At 41.1% G+C, this 12,738-nt stretch overlaps 1 protein-coding gene across 4 annotated transcripts in view; it reads left to right on the forward strand.

The window, feature by feature from the left end:
- The window catches only part of ATP11C (ATPase phospholipid transporting 11C), a 365,103-nt gene that overhangs the window by 230,347 nt on the left and 122,018 nt on the right, over nt 1-12,738 (forward strand). For all 4 annotated transcript variants that reach the window (XM_029607769.1, XM_029607770.1, XM_029607772.1 and 1 more), the window contains 4 exons: nt 4,328-4,485; nt 4,637-4,708; nt 5,570-5,643; nt 12,114-12,217. In XM_029607769.1, coding sequence (XP_029463629.1) covers nt 4,328-4,485; nt 4,637-4,708; nt 5,570-5,643; nt 12,114-12,217 — 408 coding nt within the window. The remainder of the gene's footprint in view (nt 1-4,327; nt 4,486-4,636; nt 4,709-5,569; nt 5,644-12,113; nt 12,218-12,738) is intronic.

The raw sequence follows: 12,738 nt of genomic DNA on the forward strand, positions 1-12,738 counted from the left end.
CAGTCTAACTTCAGTTAGTCAGCCAGAGTTACTCACTGCTCTCTTGATTATCAAATGTTGGTACCTAATCAAACCAAATCACACTACCTCAACACCTTTCCAAGGTGAGTAACTGAACTGAACTTTTCAACCTTTTTACTTAGGTATACACTGTTCATAGCTTATTTCCAGCTTCTGGCTAATTTTGTTTTTTTTAAATACAAACATTCAGCTCTGCTTACTAGTTGCCTTACAGACTTTTCAAAATAAACACACTAACTACTGCTTACTAGCTGCCTTACTGACTGACCAAGGAGGAGTGCGAAAGATTTCTTCAAAGGGTGACGAGCACATTTATGACCCCACTTGTTTGGGTCATAAATGTGCAGAAGAATTATTTGGAGCCGACACAGTTTTTAGTGTACCTGGGAGCTCTTTTCGACACTTGGCGGGGCAGAGTCTTTCTGGCAGTGGACTGGGTGGTGAAGTTGCAATCCCAGGTGAAGTGTCTCCTTCGGTTGACGGTGCCGACAACGTGGGGCTATTTACAAGTCCTGGGGTCCATGGTTTCCACGTTGGATTTAGTTCCCTTGGCCTTTGCGTACATGATGCCTCTGCAATGCATGCTGGTGTCAGAGGAGTATCATCTTCCCTTGCCTCTGCCTGGAGAATCCAGGTCCAGGCACTCGTGGTGGCTGTCTCATCTCAGTTTAGATAAGGGGATGGCCCTGGAACCCCTGGACTGGGTGGTAGTTTCCACGGAAGCAAGTCTCTCTGGTTGGGGGGCAGTTTGCTTGGGCCGGTCAGCACAAGGTCTTTGGCTTCCAGGACAACGATCCTGGTCCATCAATCATCTTGAACCCTGGAGGTTTTCCTGCCTCTGATCCAGGGGCAGATGGTTCGGCTATTCTCAGACAACACGACCGCGATGGTGTACATCAGTTGGCAGGGCAGTACGAAGAGTCATGCCGTGGCATTGGAAACTTGGAGGTTGTTTGCTTGGGTGGAGTGTCATCTCGAAGGTCTAGCAGCATCACACGTAGCAAGAGTAGACAATGTGCAGGCGGATTTCCTCAGCAGGCAACAGCTGGATCTAGGGGAGTGGGAATTGTCCCCTGAAGCATGTAATTACATACTCGCTAGATGGGGCATTTCCCAGTTGGATTTGATGGCGATGTGAGCCAACTCAAATACGGAGAGGTTTTTCAGTCGACGAAAGGAACCCGGTTCTGAGAATCTTGATGCCCTGGTGTTCCCTTGGCTGACAGGAATCCTTTACGTGTTTCCCCCATGGCCCCTCATCGGTCGGGTCCTCAGGTGCATAGAAATGCATCCCGGGAGTGTGATGCTGGTGGAGCTGGAGTGGTCTCGATGACCATGGTTCACAGATCTGGTCCAGCGTCCCTCAGCTAGCTCATCTTCCTGGGTTGCTGTTTCAGGGGCTTATATTCTCAGATCAGGAGGATCACTTCTGTCTCATGGGCTGGGTTTTGAGAGGTGAAGGCTGCGTTCGAAGGGTTACTCTGAACAAGTCGTTTCCACACTTCTGCAGGCTAGGAGACTGGCTACGACCATGGCATATGTTGGGGGTCAGAAAAGTTTTTGAAGTGTGGGGTCTTCAGCATCAGCTGGATCCCCTGGCATTGGATGTCTCGCATATTTTAGAATTTTTGCAGCACAGTTTGTCCAAGGATTTAGCATACAACTCGCTTTGTGTACAGGTGGCAGCTTTGGGAGCGTTCAAGGACAAGTGTCATGGTCAAACTCTGCCAGCTCATCTGGATATAATCAGGTTCCTCATGGGGGAAAGCATTTGTGTCCTCCGTTGCATAAGGCTTGTCCAGATTGGAGTCTAAACCTGGTTCTCCGCATCCTGTGTGGACCCCCATTTGAGCCTTTGAGAAGAGCGACCCTGAAGGATTTGATGCTGAAGGAGGTGTTTTTGGTGGCTATTTGCTCTGCTAGGAGGATTTCGGAGCTTCAGGCTCTGTCTTGTAGGGACCCGTTTTTGCGGATTTACAGCGACAGGGTGTTGTTGCAAACAGTGCCTTCCTTTGTGCCAAAAGTGGTGTCCTTCTTCCATGTCAACCTGATGGTGGAGTGGCCGGGGTTTCCAGAGTGGTCAAGAGATTCCCCTCAGGATAGGGAATTGCATCTTTTGGATGTGCGGCGGATTCTTTTACACTATTTAGAAGTCTCGAATGAGTTTCACCGTTCCGATCATCTCTCTGTCTTGTACAGTGGAGTGAAGAAAGGGGTCAAAGCCACTAAGGCTACCATCTCTCGTTGGCTTAGGGAGGCAATTTGTTCGGCGTACTTTTGTAAAGGGTGGCAGATTCCTGTGGGTTTGAGAGCGCACTCCACAAGGGCGCAGGCCGTGTCCTGGGCTGAGTGTCAGTTTCTGTCGCTGCAGGAGATTTGTAGGACTGCGGTGTGGTCCTCGATTCATACTTTCACCAGACATTATTGGTTAGATGTGAGAGCTCAAGACGAGGTGTCCTTTGGTGAGAGTGTTCTGTGCGTGGATATTTCAGGTACCAGCCTAGTTTAGGGATGCTTGGGTACATCCCACTGGTCTGGAATGATTTGGGTATGTTTTTAGGAAAGGAAAATTGGTTCTTACTTGCTAATAGTCATTCCTGTAATACCACAAATCAGGTCAGAGGCCGACCTTTTTTACTCCGAAAGACTGAATTTTTCCTGCCATTTAAAAAAAAAAAAAAAAAAAGAGTATTTTTGTTCGGCAGGATCTGAGGTGTTTTTCAGTTCTTGTCTCGTTTCTCATTGCAGATGTGCAAAGTTTTCATTTGTTAGGGGTTTCCAACCCTTTGATTACTTTCGCCCATTCGAGGGGTGTTTAGTTTAGGCTTGGGTACAGGTCAATACTGAGGGACTGCAGGTGGCACTCTGTTATGTAGCAGTGCATCAAAGTTTTGTTTCTCTAACTCCATCTGCTGGTAGGGATACAAAACCCACTGGTCTGGACTGATCTGTGGTATTAGAGGAACGAAGATTAGCAGCTAAGAACTTATTTTCCTATATACCATATTTCAAAAACAGGTCCTTGTAAAGAGGATACACCTTAGTTGAGAATCCTAAGGGGTTGCTACACTTATCTAGAACTGCAGAGAGCCAACAAGAAGAGCTGATAAAACTTTCACAGAGCGGCAGTTAACAGTGCACTCTGGAGCGCACTGTTAACCTGCTCTTGGACGCGCGTTTTCCCTTACCCCTTATTCAGTAAGGGGCGGAAAACGCGTGTCCAACCCGCGGCACCTAATAGCGCCCTCAACATGCAAATGCATGTTGAGGGCGCTATTAGATATTCCCTGCTTATCTGTGCACCCTGCTTATCTGTGCACCCTCCGACTTAATATCATGGCGATATTAAGTCGGAGGTCCCAAAGGGTAAAAAAAAAAATTTAAAATGGGCCGGCGGCTGTTGGGCCGAAAACCGGACGGTCAATTTTGCCGGCGTCCGGTTCTGAGCCCGTGGCTGTCAGCGGGCTCGAGAACCGACGCCAGCAAAATTGAGCGTCGGCTGTCAAACCCGCTGACAGCCGTTGCTCCGGGCTAAAAGGAGGCGCTAGGGACGCGCTAGTGTCCCTAGCGCTTCCTTTTGCAGGTTTCTACCGCACCACATAATTTGCATACTGTATTGCGCGCACCGGCGAGTGGCCGGTGCGCGTGCCAGGAGAATGGGCATTTGTCCGCTCTCCCGCGGACTTTACTGAATCGGCCGGATAATTAGGAAACCTGCCATCTCTCCCTAACATGGGCAACAGGCTATACCTGCTACACTGCCAAGGTCAAAAAGCAGAGAGAATCACCTCCTGCAGGCAGCCATGTTTGTATGGCTTGGGTATGTCATTGGCTAGAGCTATGTGGGGCAACTGGGCAAACTGGATGGGCTGGTCCTTTTCTGCTGATTATCTGTTACTATCAACAGCACCGAGTTAGAGTTATGGAGATAAAAATATACTTGCTAATAAAAAATTCATACATTTATTAATTTTGACCCTTTTAGCACTTATGCAGTGGTTCAGTCTGTCTATCTGGAAGCACAATTACTCTTCTATTAAAGTGGATTATCAGCTTCAAACTTCATGTGAAGGCCAATCATGGCCCTGGAATGTACTGTTTTGAAATTCATCAAAACCTGATGAATGAAACATTGAAAGTGCTAAACAATCCATGTGTATGCATGGGTTTGAATTCCTTGTTAAATTGGGAAATTCATGACTTGTTAGGCTTGATGACTCAAGTGTCTCAAATTTTTTCTGTGTTGGCCCAAGGGCAAATACAAACAGCTCCTTTTATTTTACATTTCTTTCTCACCACCCCTCAGGAAAGGGAGAACTTATTTTTCCGTGCCCTGTGTTTGTGTCACACTGTTCAAATTAAAAAAGAAGATTACGTTGATGGACCGATGATACCATCTGAGCAGAAGGTCATCTACATCTCATCATCTCCTGATGAAATAGCATTGGTGAAAGGTGCTAAAAAGTAAGGCTGTCATGTTCCTCATCTTTTCTGGATAAAGCAAGTGTTAGAAGCAACAGATCGTCTTTATCATGGGATTAATGGCACCTAATGGTATATCCCTTTTGGGGCAAGAGTTTTAGTTTAATGTGGTCTTTCAATTGTTCTCAAACAGATATGGCTTCACTTATTTGGGGCTCAAGAACGAATTCATGAAATTGAAAAACAGAGAGAATGAAATGGAGATGTAAGTGAAATAATGAAATGGACCGAGGTTTGTAGTGCATGTGGGTGTTTGAAATTAATACATGATCCTGCACTTTTGTATAACTTACTGTTGGCTAGTATAGGACACAGTGGAAGTTTAAAAGAAACATTATTGCCACAGGAAATACATAATTCTTGTAACTATCTTACTTTTCTGCTGGAACATTTTTCATGCGAAGCTACTGTAGATGTTTACATATTGACAAAAGATCTCCCAACAATTTCATCTTTTCTTCAGGCTGGAGGAATGAGGCATATGTTAAGAGAAATATACAGTGAAAATCTCATACATGCTAAAAGCTGTTTAAGATTGAATTATTGACCATGGTATAATGAATATGGTAGATGTTACAGGTGTGTTTGTCGATTATCATTTATTATTATTACTTTTAAGTGAACACACTGTAAATCTAATTTTACACACTAAATTTCTAAAAAAACCCAAAAAAAACCCAAACCATTAGTTTGAAGATTTACTGTCTGTTAATGCCCTAGCTGGGTAAAAGTCCTTGATTTTTGTTAGGGCTTTCAGTTCCTCCAGACAGGGCAGTAACTGCCAGGAAGTGCCCTGTTCAACAGACATAACTTGATTATTTAGCTTTCAGTTTTCTGAACTTTTAACTGGTTTTGGGTTTTTGAAATAGAGAACCCCAGAGGCTATTGCCTTCCATTTATTTTGTTGTTTGCTTTCTGGTAATGTATAGTGTATTTTGGAGAGTGGGTTCTAATTGTCACCGTAATCACCTCTTAGCTTACTGTACAAGTTGAGCATTAAGAATAATAGAATTTAGTAAATCTTTGCCTCAGAGACCTGGGATTGTAACTTTCTTTATTTTTTCAGGTATAAGCTCCTTCATATTTTATACTTTGATCCTGTTCGTCGACGTATGAGTGTTATTGTGAGAACCACTGAAGGTACATTGTTAGACTTGCAATAACTCCTAGGCTCAAACAGGTTCTGTTTTACTCTCTCCCCTCCTTTTCTGTCATAAAGCATGTTTATTATTTATTTAAAACTTTTCTATACCGTCATTAAGTTAGGTACCATCATAACGGTTTACAATTTGTTTGCCCTTCGTCTTCCCATGCATGCACAAACGAGCATTACAGTCCAGCATCTCTGTCAAGCTTGTTTTGGTTGTGTGTATGGTACATGAAGGTCTGTTTATCTCGACCTGGTATTTCCCCTAGGTTGTGATTTAGCCACGTGTCTTGCAGTTTCCTTTGAACAATATAAGAAAGTTCACAAAAGTTGGAAAATGCATTGGAAAATGATGACATGATAAGATGGCTATAGCAAAGCATGATATCTGTGCAGTGGGGACATTAATACAATCATTATTGTTAAGACTGAAAGATTTACTGTTCATTTCTAGAATTCTAACATTTTAGGAATAAATTGGGAAAAATGGCTTTATCAGGAAAGCCATGCAGGGATATGGTTAATCTACTCTAAGTATCGGTAGTATGTGAATAATAAAACTTTGGTGTTCATATAGCAATGTTAGGGTATAGCCAACTCAATAGTTGGTTGTGTTTTAATACTTTTATATGGCTATGCAATGTTGTTATATGATATATTATCACTTTTAATTTTCAAAGTAGCTGTTTTTGTAATTTCAAATATTAGTACACCACGAGTCATAAGTTCTCTTCTCAGCCGCAGCTTGAGTAAGCCATTGATAAACTCACTCCCTGATGGTGCCTTGTAGGAACTGGAAAATGTCCCTCAAATTACATGGAAAATTAATAATTAAAGTTCATTTGTCATGTTACTGGTATGTAGCACTATGGAATATAATAGTAAAGCATTTGTGAAAAATGGATCTCTGAGGACAAGCAGAATGCTCAGTCCTCACACATGGGATGACGTCAGCTGAAGGAGCCCAGTCTGGGAAGAGTTCTTCAAAGCTTTTAGAGCTTTAAGCATGCTCCCATGGTGTATATGTGGCCTGACTAGCATCGCCCAGGTCTTCATCATTCTTAGGCGAAGAGTTACTAAGCTGCAGTAAGGCTATATCATGCAATATACCAATATTGCAGTGATATCACATGATATTCATGATATCATGCATTTTTTAAAAATTTCCACTCCCTTTGTGCTTTCACCACTTTCTCTGGCAAAAATTGATGCTCTGATTGATGAATCGACCAATATCACATGTTGCCTTTTGACCTCATGCCAACACCACAAGTATTCATGAAATGTCTTGTAGTGGTGGCTGCACATCTTCGCAGATTGGGAGTGCATGTATTTCTTTACCTGTACAATTGATGGGTGAAGAGCACATCACAAGAGACATATAGTGTCTTATAATTTGTGATGTTTTGTATAATGTAATCCACTTAAAGCAAGCTATATTATATAAAGTGGGCTATAAGATTTTAAAATAAATAAAACCATTCAGATGTTCGCATTGCTAGGGTTCATTATCAACTATCCAAAGTCCCATTTGAGACTGTTATTCAATTGAAATTTATAGGATCTCTGCTAGATGACTTGGGTGAAAGCCTTCCTCACTCAGAAAAAGGATCATCAAATTGATTTCTTTAGCAGAGGGCATAAGAATGAGTAAGCATTTATCTATTTGGACATGTTGAAACTGTTGGGCCTTATGACATCAACAATACAAGTGACTTCCTTGATATATCTTCACATGAGAAGAGCCCAATGGACCCTAAGATCACTGTGAACTTGGGCAACTCAAGATCTTTGGGATAGCATTTGTTCATCCAACATCTCAGGGATTCCCTTTCCTGGTGGCAGACTCCATCCAGTCTGGCCAAAGGAATACCCTTCCAATTCTTCTGGAACAAATTGTCCTAACCATGGATACATTCAGCCTGGGATTGAACCTGGGATGGGGAGCTCTCCTAGAAGGGCTTTACATTCAGTGTCTATACTTTGCTCAGGGAAAACTTAATCAGATACATTACCATATAGAGTCACCAACAAATATTATTGTGCAGTCTATTCTAAAGCTAAGATTAAATTTGCAACTAATTAAGATTTTTAATATCTATTTCACTGTGGCTGTGGGGACGCTTGTAAATTGAACGTCCGTTTTCCTAACCTGTGACAGCCACCTCTCCTGGGTGCCCACTGCCGAGGAGATACTAGGGGCGTACAATTTCCCCTAGCACCTCCTTTATAAGAACATAAGAAATTGCCATGCTGGGTCAGACCAAGGGTCCATCAAGGCCAGCATCCTGTTTCCAACAGAGGCCAAACCAGGCCACAAGAACCTGGCAATTACCCAAACACTAAGTAGATCCCATGCTACCAATGCCAGTAATAGCAGTGGCTATTCCCTAAGTCAACTTGATTAATAGCAGTTAATGGACTTCTCCTCAAGGAACTTATCCAAACCTTTTTTAAACCCAGCTACACTAACCTGCCTTAACCTCATCCTCTGGCAGTGAATTCCAGAGCTTAATTGTTCATTGAGTGAAAATAAGTTTTTCTGATTTGTTTTAAATGTGCTACTGGGCAACTTCATGGAGTGCCCCCTAGTCCTTATATTATTTGAACGAGTAAATAACGTATTTAAATTTACCTGTTCCAGTCCTTTCATGATTTTGTAGACCTCTATCGTATCCTGCCTCTGCCGTCTCTTCTCCATATTGAATAGCCCTAACCTCTTTAACCTGTTCTCATAGAGGATCCGATCCATGCCCTTTATCATTTTAGTCATCCTTCTCTGTACTTTCTCCAGTGCAACTATATCTTTTTGAGATGTGGCGATCAGAATTGCACACAGTATTCAAGGTGCGGTCTCACCATGGAGCAATACAGAGGCATTATGACATTTTCTGTTTTATTTACCAGTCCCTTCCTAATAATTCCTAACATTGTTTGCTTGTTTGACTGCCACAGCACACTGAGTCGACAATTTCAATGTAATATCAACTATGATGCCCAGATCTTTTTCCTGGGTGATAACACAAAGCAGGCTAGGGACTGCAGTTTTCAAGCAGATGCTTTCCAGTTGGCTAGCAGACTGCATCTCCTTCTATTATGCCCAGGCCGGATTGCATCTTGGGGGTCATGTCAAGGCTCACTCTGTGTTGAACCATTGTCCGCATCGGTGGCCCAATTGCAAGCAGTCCCCATGGAGGAACTATGCAGAGCTGATCCGTGGAGTTCTATCCACTCATTCGCATTTCATTACTGTTTGGATAGGGATGGCCGACATGACAGCAGGTTTGACCAATCTATCCTTCAGAATTTGTTTGAGGTTTAGAACCTAACTCTGTTCCCACCTAGGGCCTGTTTTTTCTGTTTAGGCTGCCCTTCTGTTATTAACAAAGTTTCTTTTGTTGTTGTGCCTGTTGGTACCTGTTTTGTTGGTTCCCATTTTTGCTTGGGGTGCTGCCTTTTGCTAGGGGTCACCCAGGTGTGAGGACTGCCTTCTTGCTTGTCTAAGAACAAAGCAGAGTTGCTTACCTGTAACAAATGTTCTTCGAGGACACCAGGATATCAATCCTCATGAAGCCCACCCATCTCCCCATGGAGTTGGGTTTCCACTTCATGGGTTTGTTCTTTCTTATATCATTTTTAATTCTGTTATAAGACTGAGGGGACCCTGACTAGAGGCGTGGTATATTGCATACCGGAGCTAGCTCAGAGAGGCTCAGTCAAAGTTCTAGAAACTTTGATGCAAGTTTTACATGCTGGGCACCATCGGATGATGTCACCCTTGTGTGAGAACTGACACCCTGCAGTCCTCAGAACACCCTTTAACAGGTAACAAACTCTGCTTTACTTTTAGGTGTAAAATATTCACATGTATATTGTTAAAATAGGAAAAGTATGTGCATTCAATGCATTGATATGTGGTTTCAATGCATTACCTGTATTCATGTGTAAGTCTACATACGTGCATATTTTGTGGGATAGAGTTAACTCTTATTTTATAAGATTGCATACATCATTCACACATGTTATAAAATACTTGTAGATCTGCTTTTGGCTATATAAGCGCGTATGTGCCACCATGCGCATTTATTTGTGTGCATAAAATTTCATGGAAAATGTTTGGAAATGTTTTAGCAGGTGTAACTTCTGCAGGTCAATTTGATAAGATAATTTTCAAATCAGATATATGCACATGTCTGCATTGAAAATTGTTATAATTTACGCATGTATTTGCCAGTTAACTTATGTGTGGTGATAAAAAAAATTATTGTCAAATGCCCAATACATCATTATATAAGCAAAATAAATAATTAAGCATAATATAACAAAATCAATTATATCAGCATAAAAAACACCCCAGCATAAATTGAATAAATACATATAACCTATCCTCCCAAGAGTGTGTGTTCTACACATTTGCACTACAGAAAGTGAAGATGTGAAAGTGAGGAAATGGTGCCCTTTTCTTGGCTGCAAGGTAAAAATCATTAGCAAAACAAAGCAAAAAGCCAGGCCTCACATTGATGGTTAAACTTGCACCAGATCTGCAGTTAAGGTAAGCTGATGCGTTCTGAGGCTTAGATTCATCATTTTACTATAAATTTCACATGACTGGCACCCACGATAAAAAAAAAAAAAAAAAAAAAGAAGAAGAATAAGGGGTTGTGGTTAGAGACATTTTTGAGATACTACAACATGTGCTATTTTAGCGTATTGCATAGGTATTTTACTGCAACGTGCATTGAATTTATCACTTCCGCAATATTTTTACATTGTAAGCTGTGAAGTGCCCAGACAGGCATTTCCATGTTTGGTTGGGGGGGGGAAGGAGAGGGAGAGAGAGAGAAACTCTTTATAAGGCTCTCATATAAGTAACTCGAGGTGAGGTTCTTTTTCTAGGGTTTAGGGGGCACTTTTACATGCACTATCAGAGGTACGAACAGCACAGTACACATCAGTGAAGATTTGATGTGATTTGGAGTGAGAAAAGGTGCACAAAGATGAGATTTGTACATTGTACTCTTGACCTAGCTTGATAGACTCTCTACCTAGCTGCTACCAAGTTAGGTCGAGAGTGTAATTTACAAATCTCATCTTTGTGTATGTAAGTAAGCTTTGAAGATGGGTAATTTTATGGTAATTGAGCTTTAATTGATTAACCAAAAACCTAATTCAGACAGCTGCCTATTCTGCACTTCCTTCCTCTTTCCATTTTATTATTGTGCTGAATTTATTTCATCACATTTATTTCTCACTTGACACTCTAAGCAAGATGCAATGTGAAAACAAACATCAATAATAGATAAAAACAATTTGGACATAAAGAGGTAATTTTGTAACATCCTTCCTAAAGTATGCAACAAACATTTGCATAAGTTACACCAATTTTCAAAGCAGTAGGATGTGCATGTGTACTTGGGGAAAATCTCCCGACACGTCTTATTCACACACAATTACATCTGCTTTTATATACTTGAAAAAATCATAGGGAAAATGTACGCTCCATGCTTTTGAAAATCAAAAGTATGCGCATAAGTCCAAACCCTTCTCTATCTTCATCCAGGAGAACGCATCTGCTCAGTCTGGGTAAACTTACATGCAAAAAAAATAAAAACATAGGTCACACACAACACTATAGTCATAAGGCATAACATACATAATAGTAATCCAAACTAATAAACACATGAAAATTCAAGCCAAAGCAATAAGCAAGTAGACCATAAAACAAGATCGTATAGCATCAATACACACATGACTGTTAGTACCATGTATAGACCAATGAGCCAATGATGCAATGAAATAAGAGATCAACAAAGAACCAAAACCTCAATATTGAATCCAATTGAGAAAAATTAAATTATATGAAAAATCATATCAGTAACTCTGCAGACTTACAAAACCAAGGAACACTTAAAACACTATCCCAGATAAGATAGTCATTGACTGTACATAACCTGGTTGTTATATATTCAAGCTCTCTATATAAAACGACTGAAAGTCCAAATCACTCACCTGGATGGAATGATCCTTCAAAAAAATGAAATGTATAACCATGGAATAAATATAAAACACAAATCCTAGGGCCTCAAACAATATCATTAGACTTAATGATCTTCTGACAAACCAATGCATCACTCCAGTCACAAAAATAACCTGCAAAGGGATAAGTAAATAAAATCATAACTATTGACAGCTGCATCCCATATATTCTCCTATTCATTTCTTTTTACCTTTTTTAATACATTTGACCTCAATATAGCAGTCTCATTTGAACTGTAACTAAAAGACAGCCCATACAATGCTTTTGCTGTTTATCTGTATAGCCAACTGATATTCTAGTAACCATCTGCCCATGCTTACTTTAGTTGTATTTGCTAGATGGTTTTCTTATGACAGCAGTTTGTCTGAACATTGTACTAAACTCTTTAATCAATTTTAAGTCTTGCATGTTTTCCTCTTGTTCCAGGAAATATTTTTCTGTTCTGTAAAGGAGCAGATTCTTCTATTTTTGAAAGAGTACCTCCGAGTGAGGTAGAACAGATTAAAGTGCACGTAGAACGTAATGCATTGGTAAGCAAGTGCTGATGAGATGGTTTCTTTAAGTATGCATTCATTTATGGTGCACAAATCCAGAGGAGCAATACGTGATGTGCAATGAGGCACTGTTAATGTACCAAGCCAGGAACGAGACCTCAAGGTGATCATAAGCAGTGCAACAAGATAGTGAAGGAATGGGAGGGTGCAGAGGGAGAGACATAACCTGTAGAAAAGCTACCAAAATGGTGCACAGTCTGCACCAAAAACACTAAATATGGATACCCTATAGGAGAAGGAGGCATGATGGTTGGGGGGGGGGGAGTAGGGGAGTATAAATAATGACAGGAAGTAAAGCTTTTTCAGTGGAATGCAAATTCTAGAAACATAGGTCATGATAGGCTCAGAATGTACAGCCAGAAGTAACTGAAAATATATTTATTTTACAGAAAGGGCCATGGATACATAGCAGAGCCTCCCAGGGGAGGCAAAATCAATAACATGAGCCAAAAAGATATGGGATAAACCCAGGGGATATTTAGTTGAGAGGAAGACCG

This window comes from Rhinatrema bivittatum, chromosome 6 (assembly GCF_901001135.1).
Source record: "Rhinatrema bivittatum chromosome 6, aRhiBiv1.1, whole genome shotgun sequence".
NCBI lineage: Eukaryota > Metazoa > Chordata > Amphibia > Gymnophiona > Rhinatrematidae > Rhinatrema > Rhinatrema bivittatum.